The 17002-nt window shown below is 47.8% G+C and overlaps 2 protein-coding genes and 1 long non-coding RNA gene across 10 annotated transcripts in view; 1 reads left to right on the forward strand and 2 right to left on the reverse strand.

The window, feature by feature from the left end:
• Positions 1–3: 3 nt before the first annotated feature.
• Positions 4–12608, forward strand: TEX47 (testis expressed 47). Of its 3 annotated transcripts, none has more exons than XM_068699993.1 (7): positions 11–430; positions 661–733; positions 1605–1708; positions 2104–2168; positions 2617–2818; positions 2934–3093; positions 12128–12608. In XM_068699993.1, the coding sequence occupies exons 1-7, from the start codon at positions 233–235 to the stop codon at positions 12163–12165; spliced, it is 840 nt and encodes a 279-aa protein (XP_068556094.1). In that variant the 5' UTR covers positions 11–232; the 3' UTR covers positions 12166–12608. The 3 variants fall into 3 exon arrangements, with proteins under 3 accessions (XP_068556092.1, XP_068556094.1, XP_068556093.1); XM_068699992.1 differs by lacking the exon at positions 12128–12608 and adding an exon at positions 3423–3709; XM_068699991.1 differs by lacking the exon at positions 12128–12608 and having other exon boundaries at positions 4–430; positions 2934–3416.
• On the reverse strand, positions 6299–10923 carry LOC137865159 (uncharacterized). 2 transcript variants are annotated; one of them, XR_011101772.1, is made up of 3 exons: positions 10691–10923; positions 10356–10534; positions 6299–6370 (listed from the first exon to the last, which is right to left on the reverse strand). It is a non-coding gene; the product is annotated as an uncharacterized lncRNA (long non-coding RNA). The 2 variants fall into 2 exon arrangements; XR_011101771.1 differs by lacking the exon at positions 6299–6370 and adding an exon at positions 7477–7630 and having other exon boundaries at positions 10691–10917.
• ARHGAP17 (Rho GTPase activating protein 17) overlaps positions 12407–17002 on the reverse strand; it is a 41573-nt gene continuing 36977 nt past the window's right edge. For 3 of the 5 annotated variants that reach the window (XM_068699985.1, XM_068699984.1, XM_068699988.1), the window contains one exon: positions 12407–13331. Coding sequence is in view for 3 of the 5 variants with exons in the window: in XM_068699984.1 (XP_068556085.1) it covers positions 13204–13331 (128 nt within the window). In the remaining 2 variants the exon portion in view is untranslated. Of the gene's footprint in view, positions 13332–15373; positions 15419–17002 lie in introns of all 5 variants that reach the window. The other 2 variants (XM_068699987.1, XM_068699986.1) reach the window with 1 other exon arrangement.

The following is a 17002-nucleotide window of genomic DNA, read 5'->3' on the forward strand; positions in this document are numbered from 1 at the left end:
GGGCGCCCACGGGGGGCACGGACACGGCCGGGCGCTGAGCGGCGGCTGCCGGGAGGGGCTGGGCGCGAGCGGGCGGCGTTCAACCGCGGGGCCGGGAGAACGAACGCGCCCCCAGGAGCGGCCTCAACCCGGAGGGGGAAACGCGGCCGGGAGGTGCCGTGCCTCGGCCTCAGCCTCGACCTGCTGCTCGTGAGCTGCGCCGGCCGGGCCTCCGGCCGCTGAGACCGGCGTTATGGAGAGCGAGCTGCTCCCGGCCGGGACCGGCCCCAACACGGGTCCAGAACCGGACCCGCCGGCCGCTGAGGGGCCCTGGCCCTTGCCCCGCGGCGCGGCCGCGGCGGCGGCCCAGTGGGACTCGGCGGAGCCCGCGGCCCCGGAGCGGCAGAACCTCCTGGGCCTGCGGCAGCTGCAGCGGCACGGCCAGGAGCAGGTGGGGGCGAGACTGGGGGCGGGGCGAGAGGGACCACACCCTGCTGTGACCACGCCCCATCCCGCCACGCCCAGCCCCCCGCCCCCATCCCGCCCCACCCCGGGCACGCCCTGCCCCCGCCCTGCCCTGCCCCCACCACGACCCCACCCTGTTCAGACCCAGCCATGCCCTGACCACGCCCCCTCCTGCCCCACACTGGCCCCGCCCTGACCCCGCCCCTCTCGGCACAGGCCCGGTTCCCCCTGCACCGGCTGCTGGTGACGGCGCGGCTGGGCGAGGCGGTGGCGGAGCAGGAGGTGGCAGGTGTGTAATGGGGGCCTGGGCACGCAGCGAGTGCCCCTTCCCCCCTTTCGTTTCTTTCTCCTCGCTCAGGACGTGCCCCAGGGCACGGTGCTGCTGTACGGTGCAGCAGAACCGCTGCCGAGTTGGAGCAAATACCGTGTCCTCAAGCTCTTCATGCTGCACGTGCACAGAGTTACACAGTGGGCAGCACGGAGCAGGGATGTGTACAGGCCTTGTCATAGCACATGAAATGAGAAAACACCATTTTTGTTAGAGCATATAAAGAGAATTATCGCTTAGGAATCCTTCCTAAGGAAATAAGACAGGACTGTTAGAAACCCTGAGGGAGAGTGAGACTTTATTTTTATAGTATGATACATTTTTTACAAACAACTTTTAAGCATGACTTTCTCAGCCATCTTAAAGTAGATTGTTTTTTTTCTGGTGAGTGAGATACATTAAGACAGGTACTTAAAATTGTATGAGTTTGTGACAATGCCAAACACAGGCAAGAATCCGATCCAACTCTGCCTACAAAACTACTGAAGTGCTCCGCATTTGAGGCCTTCACGTGGTGCACTTACAGCAGCCAAGATGTAACTTCATCTGTCGAGTAAACAAATGGTGGTGGAAATTGCAGGCTTCAGCTGCACTAAGTGGTGCAGGATCTGGGATGGTTTTAGGAGTTAACATGGATTGTGTCACTGCATATGTGAAGAAGGGAATCCTATGTTAATGATACTTTAACATTTCTTCTGAATATTGAAAGTGTAATTTGTAAATCTGTTGTCTGTGGCAGCAGAGAGTGCACAGAATGGAACAAATAGCACATGCTGCTGGAACTATCACTGTAAGCAGTTTGACAAACTGCCAGTTTTTCTTTTGAAACAAGGTTATCACAGAGGATTGTTTGAATATGCCTCAAAATACAACTCAAGAGAACCAGTCTCAGGTCTGCTGCTTGTCTGTTCAAGCTATGTTCTTCATGTAGTGGAGGTAAGTTAAAGAAATTCCTGGTGGGATCCAACAACCTCAGTTCATCTTTGTACAAATGTGGCTTCCAAAATCCAGCAACTACAGATGCATAACCACCTCTTCCTCCATACGCTGGCCTAAAGTAAGAACTAAGACCTGAATAATGGTGTGGTGGTTTCCAAAGCTTACCTCTGGAACTTGCTCCAGCTCATACTTCTGGTAACTGCCCCAGAACGGTAATTTGACAGAAAGGATGACATGTTCCATCAAATGTAATAAGAATGTGCATTGTTTTCAATGCCTGGGACTAAAAGAGAAAGCTCATTTACAGGAGGGGAAACTGATAAGTTATTTTTGTATTCACAAATTATTTTGTAATATGCAATTCCATAAAAACTCTACCCATTCCTCTGCAGTCTTGCAGCAGCACAATACACCTCGTCATCCGAGATCTAGCTTCTCTCCAAGATCAAGGTCCCAGGTAAGTGGTTTCCATCAGCTTCTCCGAAAGAAAATTGTAACAGAAATGGTAGAATGCTCCCTTTAAGGTAAAACTGAACATTAGCTAAGGTTACATCCCCTTTGTAGTAACCATTTGTGTACCTGTGGAGTACAGTACCACCATCTCACTCCTGCATTTGTTTACTAAATCCCTACTGCTCTTCTGCTCATTTTTTACCCTCCCATCCAACCAGTCTGCTTGAGACCCTTTCCCAGTTGTTAGGGTGCAACTGGAAACCGCTTCTACTGGAGGATCTGCAAGGTGGACAGCCCGGGGTGGGAGGGGTGCTGCATACCCCAGGTGTGCAGTGCTCTAGGGTAGCATTAGGCCTGCAGATGCCATGTTGTCATGTGGCTTATGAAGCTTCAATATGTTCTGATAAAAAATCCTTGCTGCTCTAAGGATGGATTTCACTCTTTCCACTCAGTGCTTTACTTCAGGACATTAAAGTTGCAGTGGTAGCACATAACATCCCCACCAGACAGTTCCCAGACTGGAATGTGTCAGTGGTGACATCTCCTGTGACACATCTAGAAGACACAACAGAGTCACAGCCTGCAGAAGGGACAGTCACAGAGTGTCTTAATCTCCTGTTCAGAGTGGCAGCCTGCACACCAAAACCTGCTGAGGTAAGCTCAAGATACTCAAGCTGTAAGAAATGTCCCTGGTTGCCCCCCCCCAGCAATGGCAGCAACCTGCCATCCCCTGTGCCACTGGCCCTGACACATGATGCTTGTTCCCAAGGACGACAGTGAGGACGCGACCGACAGTCCGTACATTCTTGTACCCGACCTGCAAATCCCAGCAGAGACAATTAGCCGTTTGTGCAGAGCCAAAGAATGTACAAGCCCAGGAGACTTCCTGAGAATGTATTTAAATCCGTTACAACTTGCCCTGGATTCAGGTACACTGCGCACGGTTTTAGGGATGAGCATCCCATTTAGTCACATGGCTACAGTTCTGGCTCATGACACTGAACTTGGAGATAGAAGAGCTCATTACAGGGCTGGAGCTGTGACCCGCTCCCAGCAGGCACCTTCCCTCCCAAGGTGTACCTGAGCAGAGGGTGGGGGCAGCCAGGCTCTTTCTGGCGTGGTGTCAAGGAGAATACAGCCAAAACGCATGGGGCTTGTCACCAAGGGCCGTGCATCCCCTGGAGAGCGCAATTACCTTCATTAGTGACAGGAGTGTTACCCCCAGGGACTGATTTCCTCTTCTGCCCCACCTCCCCAGAAGCCGTTTGGCCCATTCCCTCCCACCTCTCTGCATGATCCGGGCTGTGCCCAGCACTTCTCCCGGCGGTTCTGAGGGATCCAGGTGTTAAGGAAGAGGCACGTTCAGTCCCAGGCCGTGTCTTCCGCAGCTTGTGAACGAAGAGAACGTGGAGCAGGCAGCGCCCCGCTCGCTGCAGAGCCCCGGGGAGGAGCACACGGCCTCCAGGGCAGAGCTTTGCTTCTGAGGGAGCGCGAACCACGGGCGCTCCATGTGCATGCCAATAAACAGGCCTCAGGCTGACCATGGACGGTGTCTTGAGTGGGTCACGGCCGATTTGTGGCAGCAATGCCATCCCTGGGCACAGGTCCATGACTTGCAGGCAGCCCCGGGCCAGGCTGAGGGTGCCACTGCCCTGCGGGTGGGCACTCCTGGCTGGCAGCTGCCACAGCCCCGAGCTCCACATCCAGGTGAGCTCTGGCCAGCACCACCCACCTGTGACCTGGGCAGAAAGGGGTGACTGGGGTCGATGGGGGCAGGATGGCAGAGAGCACCGCACATGGGGCTGGTGGTGGCCGCAGGCAGAGCTCTGGGATGGGCCCAGCAGCAGCTGCTCGCTCCTGGCACCACACCTCCCGAACAGGCGCTGGCTTCACACAGTGCTGCCCGATGGTCACCTTCGCACCCCTGCACCCTCCTGAGCCCCGTCACACGCAGGCTCACGACCTGAGGTTGGTCCCAAGGTCTTTATGGGAAGTTCAGGTGGCAATACCAGCTCTAAGCATTCAGTTTCATTCCAGCTCAAGACACCACAGTCTATTCAGAGGTGCTCTCATTTCTCCAGGCTGCTGCTCCTGGCTGAACCATCTTTTAAAACCTTCAGCTCATGGGTGCCCTGGCAAATCAGAGCTTGTGCCAGGCGATGCGCCTCCAGAAGTGGCACACCCAGAAAGAGATGCTGTGGGATGGCACAGCACTGTCCAAATGCAGCATTTTTACAACTCCTGCCCTGCAGACAGATAAGTCTTCACGCACTCTGCCTTCAATACCAAGACCATCTCTTTCGTTTCAGCTGAAAAAGACGGTTTCATACCAAAATATTTATTTTCAACTCCTCCCCAGTTAATTCATCATATGCCCTATGTATTCATCAATAACTTCAAAAAAAAATTTAGTACTTTCACCTGTTGCCCCATGTTTTTCCCCCAAAAAAGCTTTATTATTCAGCTCCTCTTCAGCTCAGGTGCAGCTCTTCTCTCACTTCCTTTCCCCTGATTTCACCTTTTCTTTACACATTTCCGCTCTTGAATGTGGAGTCTTAAGTCCTACCCAGATATTTCACCTCTTGCCCAATTCCTCGGGAAAATTTAAAAGAAACACAACTCAGAGTCAGTGATTTCAGCTGTTGCCCTGTATTTACCCCACCAAAAAAAAGCTTTATTATTCAGCTTCTCTTCAGCTCAGGTCCAGCTCTTCTTTCTCAGCCTCTTTGCAGGGATTTCATCTCTTGCCCCAAGTTTTTCCCCAGACATTTAAAGACTAACAACTCATAGTGATTTCAGCTATTACCCTGTGTTTTCTCCCCCCAAAAAAAACATTATTATTCAGCTCTTCTTCAGCACCTGACCAGCTTTTCTTTCTCAGCTCCTTTCCCCTGATTTCACTTTTTCTCCCCCGTTTCCTCTATTAAATGTGGATTCTTAGGTCCTACCCAAGTATTTCAGCTCTTGCCCATTTCCCGAGAAAAATTGAAAAAAAACCCACAGCTCAGAGTCAGTGATTTCAGCTGTTGCCCCATGTTTTCCGCCCAAAAAAGCTTTATTACTCAGCTCCTCTTCAGCTCAGGTCCAGCTCTTCCTTCTCAGCCTCTTCCCAGGGATTTCAGCTTTTGCCCCAAGTTTCCCCAGAAAAGCATAAAAAAAAACACAAATCAGAGTCAGTGATTTCAGATGATGCCACCCGTTTTCCCCCAAGAAAGCTTTACTATTCAGCTCCTCTTCAGCTCAGGTCCAACTCTTCTCTTAGTTCCTTTCCTGTGATTTCTCATTTTTTTCCCCCATTTCCTCTATTGAATATGAATTCTTAGGTCCTACCCAAGTATTTAATCTCTTGCCCATTTCCCCAGAAAAATAAAAACACAACTCAGAGTCAGTGATTTCCCCGTTTTCCCCAAAAGAAGCTTTATTATTCAGCTCCTCTTCATTTCACATCCAGCTCTTCTTTCAGCTTCTTTCCCGATTTCCATTTTTTTTCCCACGTCTTTTATTGAATATGAATTCTTAGGTCCTTCCCAGAGATTTTAGCACTTACCCCTTCCCCCAGAAAAATTAAAAAGAAAACACAACTCAGAGTCAGTGATTTCAGCTGTTTTCCCCAATTTTCCCAAAAAAAGCTTTATTATTCAGCTCCTCTTCAGCTCAGGTCCAGCTCTTCTCTTAGCTCCTTTCCCTGGATTTCACCTTTTTTTCCCCCCTTTACTCTATTGTATGTGGAGACTTAGGTCCTACCCAAGTATTTAATCTCTTGCCCATTTCCCTGGAAAAATAATAAAAAAACACATCTCAGAGCCAGTGATTTCAGCTATTTCACCCTGTTTTGCCCCGAAAAAGCTGTATTATTAATCTCTCTTCAGCTCAGGTCCAGCTCTTCTTTCAGCGTCTTTCCCAATTTCCAAATTTTTTTCCCACATTTCCTCTATTGAATGTGGATTCTTAGGTCCTACCCAGGTATTTCAGCACTTGCCCAATTCCCCAGAAAAACTGAAAAATAAACACAACTCAGAGCCAGTGATATCAGCCGATGACCCATGTTTTCCCCCAAAAAAGCTTTATTATTCAGCTCCTCTTCAGCTCAGGTCCAGCTCTTCTTTCAGCTTCTTTCCTGATTTCCATCCCCCCCCCCCCCCCATTTCCTCTATTGAATGTGGAGTCTTAGGTCCTTCCCAGATACTTCAGCACTTGCCCCTATCCCTAGAAAAATTGATAAAAAAAAACAAAAAAACACACAACTCAGAGTCAGTGATTTCAGCTCTTTTCCCCCCCAAAAAGCTTTACTATTCAGCTCCTCTTCAGCTCAGGTGTAGCTCTTCTTTCTCAGCATCTTCACAGGGATTCCAGCTTTTGCCCCAAGTTTCCCCAGAAAAGGGTAAAAACACAACACAGAGTCAGTGATTTCAGCTGCTGCCCCATGTTTTCACCAAAAAAAAAGCTTTATTATTCTGTTCCTCTTCAGCTCAGGTCCAGCTCTTCTCTCAGCACCTTTCCCGTGATTCCAGCTTTTGTTCCCCCAGTTCCTCAGATGCATTCTTAGGTCCTACCCAGCTATTTCAACTCTTGCCCAATTCCCCAGAAAAATTTGAAAAAAAAAAAAAAAAACAAAAAAACAATAAAACACAACTCAGAGTCAGTGATTTCAGCTGTTTCTCCCCCAAAAAAGCTTTATTACTCAGCTCCTCTTCAGCTCAGGTCCAGCTCTTCTCTTAGCTCCTTTCCGTGGATTTCACCTTTTTTTCCCCCACTTCCTCTATTGCATTGGTTTCTTAGGTCCTACCCAAGTATTTAATCTCTTGCCCATTTCCCCAGAAAAATAAAAATAAAAAACACAACACAGTCAGTGATTTCACCTGTTTTCCCCCCAAAAAGAGCTTTATTATTCAGCTCCTCTTCAGCTCAGGTGTATCTCTTCTTTCTCAGCTACTTTCCCCAGGTTTCACTTTTTTCCCCCCATTTCCTCATGTAGATTCTTAGGTTCTACCCAAGTATTTAATCTCTTGCCCATTTCCCCAGAAAAAAATGAAAAAAAAAAAAAAAAAACACAACTCAGAGTCAGTGATTTCAGCTGTTTCTCCCAGTTTTCCCCCAAAAAAGCTTTATTATGGAGCTCCTCTTCATTTCACGTCCAGCTCTTCTTTCAGAGTCTTTCCCAATTTTCCATTTGTTTTCCCATATTTTCTCTATTGTATGTGGAGTCTTGGGTCCTACCCAACTATTTAATCTCTTGCCCATTTCCCCGGAAAAATAAAAAACACAACTCAGAGTCAGTGATTACGGCTGTTTCACCCTATTCTGCCCCCAAAAAGCTTTATTATTCAGCTCCTCTTCATTTCATGTCCAGCTCTTCTTTCAGTGTCTTTCCCAATTTCCAATTTTATTTCCCACATTTCCTCTATTGAATGTGGATTCTTAGGTCCTACCCAGGTATTTCAGCACTTGCCCCTATCCCCAGAAGAACTGAAAAATAAACACAACTCAGAGCCAGTGATATCAGCCGATGACCCATATTTTCCCCCAAAAAAGCTTTATTATTCAGCTCCTCTTCAGCTCAGGTCCAGCTCTTCTTTCTCAGCTACTTTCTCCTGGTTTCACTTTTTTTCCCCCCCATTTCCTCATGTGGATTCTTAGGTCCTACCCAAATATTTAATCTCTTGCCCATTTCCCCAGAAAAATGAAAACACAACTCAGAGTCAGGAATGTCAGTGATTTCCCCATGTTTTCCCCCCAAAAAAGCTTTATTATTCAGCTCCTCTTCATTTCACGTCCAGCTCTTCTTTCAGCTTCTTTCCTGATTTCCCATTTTTTTCCCCATATTTTCTCTATTGAATGTGGAGTCTTAGGTCCTACCCAGCTATTTCAGCCCTTGCCCGCTTCCCCAGAAAAATTAAAAAAAAAAAAACACAACTCAGAGTCAGTGATTTCAGCTGTTGTCCTATGTATTCCCCGCAAAAAAAAAAACACTTTATTATTCAGCTCCTCCTCATTTCATGTCCAGCTCTTCTTTTCCAGCCCCATCCCCAGCAATTCAGGTTTTCCCATCTTCCCCCTTGCAAAGATCCACCCATGAAAAACCATTTTTTGTCCTAGCTTTCAATTTTTCTTCCAGCATATTTCTCGTGCAAGCTGTATTCTTCTGTCCCTCCCGTCTAGCTCCTGCCATTGGTTTTAGCTGAAGCTCAAGACAGCAGCACCAGACACCTGTTGCTCGTGTTGGGCTTTCCCATTTTCTCTCTGGTGTATTTCCTTCTCTTTCTGGCTGTTTACAGCTGTTGTTTTTTAAAAGGTCCTACATTAATCCCTACTACTCATATTCTCAACAGGGCACCCCCGCCTGCCCACCACCACGCCACATCCCCCCTCCGCCCCACCTGGTATCCGCCAGCCCATGCCCCTTGCCCACCCTCCTGTCGCCCTCAGCTCACCCCGCTCTGCTGCTGCTGCTCCCACCTGTCTCCACCGGCGTCGTCTTCACACTGTGCCAGCCGCCGCTCCACATGCCCAATTTCACACCCTCGGCCCCGCCCCAAGCTTGGTCACAGCCAATCTGTGACTGCCCCAGCTACAGCTGGAACCAATCCCGTCCCGCCTCGCTCCATCCAATCCCTGCCTCGGCCCTCTCAGTGAAGTCCCGCCTCCCACCCCGCCTGCTCCCATCCCGCCCAATCCCAGCCTACAGCAACTCCTCGCCCACCCAATCCGCTCTGGCTCGGCCTTGCTCCACCCAATCGCAGCCCTGCCTCTGTCAGTTTGGCCCCGCCCCCTCACCCCTAGGCACCATGGCGCTACAGCACTGCTGCCCCATTTATTCTATTGACAGTGAATTCTTAGCAGCTCCCCAAGTATTTCATCTCTTGCCCATTTTCCCAGAAATATTAAAAAAAAACAAAAAACAAATCACAACTCAGAGTCAGTGATTTCAGCTGCTGCCCCATGATTTCCCCAAAAAAGCTTAATTATTCAGCTCCTCTTCAGCTCAGGTCCACTTCTTCTTTCTCAGCCTTTTCCCAGGGATTTCAGCTTTGCCCCAACTCTCTCCAGAAAAGGCTTAAAAGAACCACAGCTTAGAGTCAGTGATTCAGCTGCTGCCCCATGTTTTCTCCCCAAAAAACTTTATTTTTCAGCTTCTCTTCATTTCATGTCCAGCTCTTCTCTTAGCTCCTTTCCCTGAATTTCACCTTTCTCCCCCATTTCCTCTATTGTATTGAATTCTTAGGTCCTACCCAAGTATTTAATTCCTTGCCCATTTCTGCAGAAAAATAAAAAAAATCACGTCAGACTCAGTGATTTCAGCTGTTTCACCCTTTTTTGCCCCAAAAAAGCTTTATTATTCAGCTTCTCTTCGTTTCACGTCCAGCTCTACTTTCAGCGTCTTTCCCGATTTCCAATTTTTTTTCCCCCATTACCTCTATTGAATGTGGATTCTTAGGTCCTACCCAGCTGTTTCAGCACTTGCTCTGAGATGTGTTTATTTTTCATTTTTTCTGGGGAATTGGGCCAGTGATATCAGCTGACAACCCATGTTTTCCCCCCAAAAAAGCTTTATTATTCAGCTCCTCTTCAGCTTGGGTCCAGCTCTTCTTTCTCAGCTCCTTTCCCCTGGTTTCACTTTTTTTCCCTCCATTTCCTCATGTGTATTATTAGGTCTTACCCAAGTATTTAATCTCTTGCCCATTTCCCCAGAAAAATAAAAACACAACTCAGAGTCAGTGATTTCAGTGATTTCCCCATTTTCCCCAAAAAAAGCTTTATTATTCAGCTCCTCTTCATTTCACATTCAGCTCTTCTCTTTTCCAGCCCCATCCCCAACATTTCAGGTTTTCCCATCTTCCCCCCCGCAAAGATCTACCCACAAAAAACAATTTTTTTCCTAGCTTTCAATTTTGCTTCCAGCATACTTCTCACACAAGCTGGGAGCCCATATCTTCTCTATTGTATGTGGAGTCTTAGGTCTCACACAAGTATTTAATCTTTTGCCCACTTCCCCAGAAAAATTAAAAAAAAAAAACACAACTCAGTGATTTCAGCTGTTGCCCTATGTATTCCCCCCAAAATATCTTTATTATTCAGCTCCTCTTCATTTCACATCCAGCTCTTCTTTTCCAGCCCAATCCCCAACATTTCAGGTCTTCCCATCTTCCCCTCCGCAAAGACCCACTCACAAAAAATGATTTTTTAGTCCTACCTTTCAGTTTTTCTTTCAGCATATTTCTCGCGCAAGCTGTATTCTTCTGTCCTTCCTTTCTAGCTCCTGCCATTGGTTTTAGTTGAAGCTCAACGCAGCAGCACCAGACACCTGTTGCTCGTGTTGGGCTTTCCCATTTTCTTTCTGGTGTATTTCCTTCTCTTTCTGGCTGTTTACAGCTGTTGGTTTTTAAAAGGTCCTACATTAATCCCTACTGCTGATATTCTCAACAGGGCACCCCCACCTGCCCACCACCACACCACCCCCCCCCTCCGCCCTGCCCAGTACCCGCCAGCCCATGCCCCTTGCCCACCCTCCCGTCAGCCTCAGCTCACCCCACTCTGCTGCTGCTGCTCCCACCTGTCCCCGCCGGCATCGTCTTCACACTGTGCCAGCCGCCGCTCCACATGCCCAATTTCACACCCTCGGCCCCGCCCCAAACTTGGTCACAGCCAATCCGTGACCGCCCCAGCTACAGCTGGAACCAATCCCGTCCCGCCTCGCTCCGTCCAATCCCTGCCTTGGCCCTCTCAGTGAAGTCCCGCCTCCCACCCCGCCTGCTCCCACCCCACCCAATCCCGGCCTGCAGCAACTCCCCGCCCACCCAATCCGCTCTGGCTCTGCCTCGCTCCGCCCAATCGCGGCCCTGCCTCTGTCAGTTTGGCCCCGCCCCCTCGCCCTCGTGCCGCCGCTCTGCCGCCCGCCCGTCAGTGTCCGCCGGGGACTGTCTCGGGTCCGCGGCCTCGCCGTGCTCGCCCCGGGTGCTGCGGGAGGTTGTAAAGGGCCCCGTCCTTCTCTCCCTCCCTCCCCCAACAGCCCCGCAGAGGCGGCGTTCGTTGTCCGGGCGGGGAAACGGGCCGGGTGGCCCGGGAGGGGGCGAGACGGGAGGGACGGGACGGGAGGGACGGGACCGGGGTCCCCGCGCGCCCGCTGGGCTGCGCCTCCAGGACGCTGCTGGCAGGGAGGGGGCCCCGGGCGGCCGGGGACAGCGGCGAGCCCTGACCGGGCGGGCACCGGGGTCGGGCGGGCCGGGACACGGCGAGGAGCGGCACGGGCGGGGCGGGGCCGGAGCTGCCGGGGACCGGGCTCGGTGAGCGGGGCGGGGCGGGGCGGGGCCGTCCTGACAGGGCGAGGACGGTGATTGGGCGGTGCTGGGTCCTCGTGACGAGGGGCGGGGCCATCCTGACAGGGCTCGGATGATGATTGGGTGCGGCGGATCCGCGCCTGACAAGGGGCGGGTTAACCCTGACAGGGCCAGCACGCGGATTGGGCGGAGCAGGACCAGAGGGGGCGGGTCCGTCCTCACAGAGCCAGCGTCGGGATTGGACGGGGCGGGATCGGGGGGCGGGGCCTGCTTGACGGGAGCAGGACGAGCATTGGGCGGGGCGGGGCTGCACGCGACGAGGGGCGGGGCCGGCCTGATGGGGCGGGGCCTGGGCCGGGCCGGGCGCTGCCGCCGAGCGCCGGGAGCGGCTCCGAGGCGCGGGTGCGGCCGCAGCGCTCCGGGCTGGGCCCGGGACAGCCGGGCTGGGCCGGACGGCCACGGTCGCCCTCCCTGCGGGCCCGGGCCGGTAACCGGGGTGACGCCGATCGCGGGGCAGCGCAGGGCTCGGTACGGGGCTGCAGCCGGGCTCAAGGAGAGCGCAGCCAAAACGCATGGGGCTTGTCCCTAAGGGCCGTGCATCCCCTGGGCAGCGCAGTTACCTTCATTAGTGACAGGAGTGTTACCCCCAGGGACTGATTTCCTCCCCTGCCCCACCTCCCCTCCCCAGAAGCCGTTTGGCCCATTCCCTCCCACCTCTCTGCATGATCTGGGCTGTGCCCAGCACTTCGCCTGGCGGTTCTGAGGGATCCAGGTGTTAAGGAAGAGGCACGTTCAGTCCCAGGCCGTGTCTTCTGCAGCCCGTGAATGAAGAGCACACGGAGCAGGCAGCGCCCAGCTCGCTGCGGAGCCCCGGGGAGGAGCACACGGCCTCCAGGGCAGAGCTTTGCTTCTGAGGGAGCGCGAACCACGGGCGCTCCATGTGCACGCCAAGAAACAGGCCTCAGGCTGACAAAAGAGGGTCTTTAATTTTTATAAATGTTCACCAACCGATGCATCAAACCCGATGTTCAAAGTTCTTTCAGAATTCAACCGTTTTCAATGAAAGCAAAAAAAAAAAAAACACTTCCACAGTTTTACCTCAAAACTCTTGCAAGTTTCACATAAACAAAAGCAGGCTTGGTTAATACAAATAACTATGAAATAAGTATTAGGTATTGATCTTGGAGTAGCAATGAAATGATTAAAGATACAGTAAGTTTCCTTCTACAGTATGACAGTCCTTCAAGGCACTAGAATACATCCACAGTTTTGATGAGGCAACTGATAACCAGCAGTCACCACCAGCACTCCGGCATTTTTTGGTTCATGTTTTTAAAAAGAATCTGCAGCAAATCAGTGAGGGAATGTCTTTTGCAAGGCATCTCCTTGTAATGTCTTAAGAACTAGAAGTAAAAGTCTAACCATGACATTAAAAAGATTATTTCCATAATACATGCGCTTTAAATAACTACTGTTTTGCTTCTTAATCGTTCGGAATATTTGCTAATACCAGCTGTATTAGCAGCAATTATGCTTCCTATGCAAGTTTCTGCATTAATTAATTTCTTCTATCCACGATTCTGAAAACCATTGTTGAGACACAGATCATTCAACTTCCTCTGAATGGCTCAATCACTTTTGCAGTGACTCACAAGCCAGAACTCTACACAGGTTTGCCGTTTTGTCAGAAGAAGCTTTTTCACTGTTAAAGTCTGTTAGTTTTCCCACCAGGACAGGAAAGTACAAAAAGTTTAAGAGTTTCCTCTATAGAGCAGTGCTTTCCGTATCGTCAACATCTAGCGCGAGATGGTTGTGCAGTTCTTTGCTCGCTGTCTCTGTAAGAAGCTCTGAAGAAGCGTTTTGAAGTGGTTCTTGAATACTGGAATTAGAGTCTGCACAAAAAATGAAACAGTAAATTTAGCAGTCTGGACAGTGACATCGCATTCAACAGTGTATTTCTGGTGCATTTCCTCAGAAAGAAAAGGGAAAGGAAAGATCAACAAAGGCTCTGCTAACAGAGGGCTGGAACATGTGTGCATGTGCACACAGCAACAGAAAAAGGCTAAGCCAAACTAAAAATGGTATCTTTGGGTTGCTTCTCCTGCATGCCTTTATTTTAGGTACATTAAGAAAAGCACTTATTTCTGAAGAATGGAAGGAATTGAGTATGATTTAATATCACATTCCTCAAATCCCCACAGGAGTGATAGTATACTACAGACAGTAATATCAAAACAGGATTGCCACTTAGCATAAAATTTGGCACCCAGGCCATCATCCAAGTAAACAGCACCTGAGACTTGTAGAAGTGGTGAGTACACTGCCAAAAGGAGGCCAAAAATTTTGATTTAAACAGTTCAAGTTGTTTAGATCAATAAATCCAAATAAACATCTTGCTTTTAAACTAAGGTGACATCACCAGGGATCTTGTAAAGACTAGAATTGTATCTTAAGCATTGGAGTCTTAACTTTAACACAGAAGTTACGTTGTAAATGTTCAAGTTGAAAACTTTTGAGCTAAGTGACATGGAAGAGGCCAAAGCATATCGAGAACTGAAGTCTTGAGTGCAGCCTCCCCTACTTCTTTCTCAGGCCCATTGCATGAGGCTGGCTGGCACTCCTGTAATTTGCAGTGATTCTGTAGTGGCACAGCTAATATAATGGCACAGCTAATATAATAGCTGTGCCATAGCTGGAACTGTATCGTATTGTTTCCTGACCAACTGACTTGACTTGCACAGGACAGTCAAATGTGCGCTGCTAGAACATTCACAAAAACATTATTCTAGGATTAATGCTTTCTGTGAGGTGTGAGCCATACATTTTCTCCCAAGTCCTGTATTAAAATTTAAGTGGTAAATAAAATAATCCAGAAGGCACAGAACAAAGCACCGGTACTGTCATGAATTGTGAAATGCCATCCACCAGGGTGACCCTTTAAAAAAGACTCCTCTTGCTCCCCAGCCCCATTCTCATTCTGAAGACCAGTGCCCTGCTTGCAGGACTGTGAACGAGGCTGTGTTGCACCTACAGGAAGACACATCTTCAGTAGACCTTTGATAGCAGTGAAGAAAATAATTACTGTGACTACTTTAAAACCAAACCTTTTCACTTAGCCTCACATTTACAATATTTAAACTAAGACCCTGATCCATGAAACCAGACTTCCTAACATCAGCAGCTCCCCTTTATCCCAACCATGATGCTTGTTTCTACAGCAGATAAAAAGGTAAGTACTTTCAAAGCTAGTTGATTTGTTTTTAATTTTAGATTTTTTTTAGGCACTTATACTACTGTTATTAGAAGCACCATTAAATAGAAGAATAAAGTGCTGTTATGCAATTTCCCAAATTCTTACAGTCTCTTACTCAAAATGTTCCACAACGAGCTGGGCCCTAGAAGAGGTGCGCACAGAACCCGAAGAGCAGAGATCCTGCACCCTAATCTCTGTCATTACCTACAGTACTGCTGAATTTTCATTTAAAATATGGTTCAAATGATGTACTTCAACTTTGGAAGCAGACACAGAAGTTCTCCCTGCCACTACTGCATACTCAAGGATGAATCAGAAGAGGAGGTATCTGAAAGTGTGACATGACACAGGAAAGGGATATGTGATAAACAACAGCACAGCTAACACTGAATATAAAATGAACTGCTGTACAAAAAACACGGATTTCTAGGTGATTTTCTGTAAGTGGAAAAAGTACAACGTGAAACTGCCCAGTCAAAACATGAATTTTACACATTCTTCTCTCCAGTACTTTTAGTACGTTAATGTAAAAGCAAGCATAAAACAGCCATGCTTTTTGCATGCCACGCTAATGATAATACAAGCAAGCAGTGTTATTTGTGACGGGTTAGTAGTGGGCATTAGCACACGCATGATTATGAATCAGCAACATTTTTGGCCAATCATATGCCTTTTCCTTACCATTGAACTTTCCAATACAGTTCATACTGAATGCAGGTCAAACATCTAGATTATTTAATAAAATTTTTGATTAGAATATTCTTTCCAAGGGCTCATAACTTCAATACCATAAATAGAATCTGAGACATTACTGTCCAGGATATGGACAAAGGAATTCATTATCCTGAAAATGGTTCAGAATTCCAGTTCTGATATTAGGAAGTTTGCTTACAACTTATTTTTGGCTTCTGTCATTCCTGTTTTCCCTTGCTTCACTATTTAAGGTTAAAATTAGAAATAGCTATTTCACACTGCGAATTAGATAAGACAGTTCGTGGTATCAGACTGTTTAAAAATAAACGCTTACGTGTGTAAATGTTAGAGCAGATACTCTTATATAATATGCAGTGATGTTAATTCATAGCAACTATTAATTCTTTTTTAAAAACAGATTGATCTGGAAAAGTTGGATGACCCTGCACTGAGTGTACTGCTGTAGGTAAACTTGGCTATTGCTTTTTTTGTTTTGTGGAAGGTTTTTGTTTGTTTTCCAAGACACACTAAATTTTTAAAGTTCCTTTACCAGCTTTGCTAAAGAATGATTCTTCATCAGCTTTCCTTTACTAACTCTCCTGCATGGTAGGTTTCATACTGTTGTTTACCGTATACAACTTACATGGCCAATTTGCTAAGGTTTGTGCTAGGGAGGAATGATATTAAGTCTTTTCAATTTCAACTTTTTCAGGTTAACAATCAGTTCTTAATTTCAGTAATTTATTCAAAGTACAAGACAGCTGTGTATCTCATGCCTGTAATGACTGAAAATGGGCTGTCCCTGAAATTCAGCATTAAAACTTGCATTTTATAAGTTTTTACAACAATTTACAATCCTCTTCTCAATTCACAATTGCTCTCATATGGCAGATGCTTTGTTTGTGTAATTTAAACTCCTCCACTAATTAAGCAGCCCCCTGCAGACCAGCTGTATATTGCTTAGAATGTAAGTATTTCTCCAGTTACATGAGGGTAAAACAAATCTTGTTTGTCTGCTATCATTAGAACAGTTTCCCTCAGAACCAGAAAAACTCCAAAATGAAAATAAGCATAGTCAACGTATGAAACATGACTTTGAAATTAAGTCTTTGCTTGAAGTTTGACTCATCAGCACAGTTCCCATTCTCAACTTATTTGCAAGCACTGTAAAGATCCCAAACTTAGTCTTATTTCTGAATTCTAATATTAATAGAATGCTAATTTAAGTGTCTTTCTTGTAAGCAGTCAAACCTTCAGATTATTTAGGGATGTAGCTTTAATTATTCCAGCCTGCCATGCAGTTGATATCTTAAAAAGGTAGCATTTCCAAACCATTATCCATGAACAATAAGATTATTAACGTGCTGTTTGGCAGCTGCGATTGAACAGACTAGTACTATTAGTGAGACTGGAGCTGACAGAATGCAAATGCAAACATGCCAGAGTGCAGATGCTGCTGCATCTGCAAAGGGGTTTAGTCACAGGAATGTGTATTTTGCCAAATAAATTCCAAGTGGTTAAAAATAACTGAAAACCTAAAGTGAAAGCTACATTAAAATACAACCACAAAATACCGAAGGAAAAAACATGAACTGCAATATTTGCCTGCACTGATGA

Source organism: Anas acuta, chromosome 15, assembly GCF_963932015.1.
Source record: "Anas acuta chromosome 15, bAnaAcu1.1, whole genome shotgun sequence".
In the NCBI taxonomy this organism is placed as follows: Eukaryota; Metazoa; Chordata; class Aves; order Anseriformes; family Anatidae; genus Anas; species Anas acuta.

Coding starts and splice junctions, on each gene's coding strand:
- TEX47 (XM_068699991.1), top strand. CDS start 233: ATGGAGAGCGAGCTGCTCCCGGCCGGGACCGGCCCCAACACGGGTCCA. Junction 1,709..2,103: donor ATGTTCTTCATGTAGTGGAG/GTAAGTTAAAGA, acceptor ATTCCTCTGCAG/TCTTGCAGCAGCACAATACA. Junction 2,169..2,616: donor CTCCAAGATCAAGGTCCCAG/GTAAGTGGTTTC, acceptor CTTTCCACTCAG/TGCTTTACTTCAGGACATTA.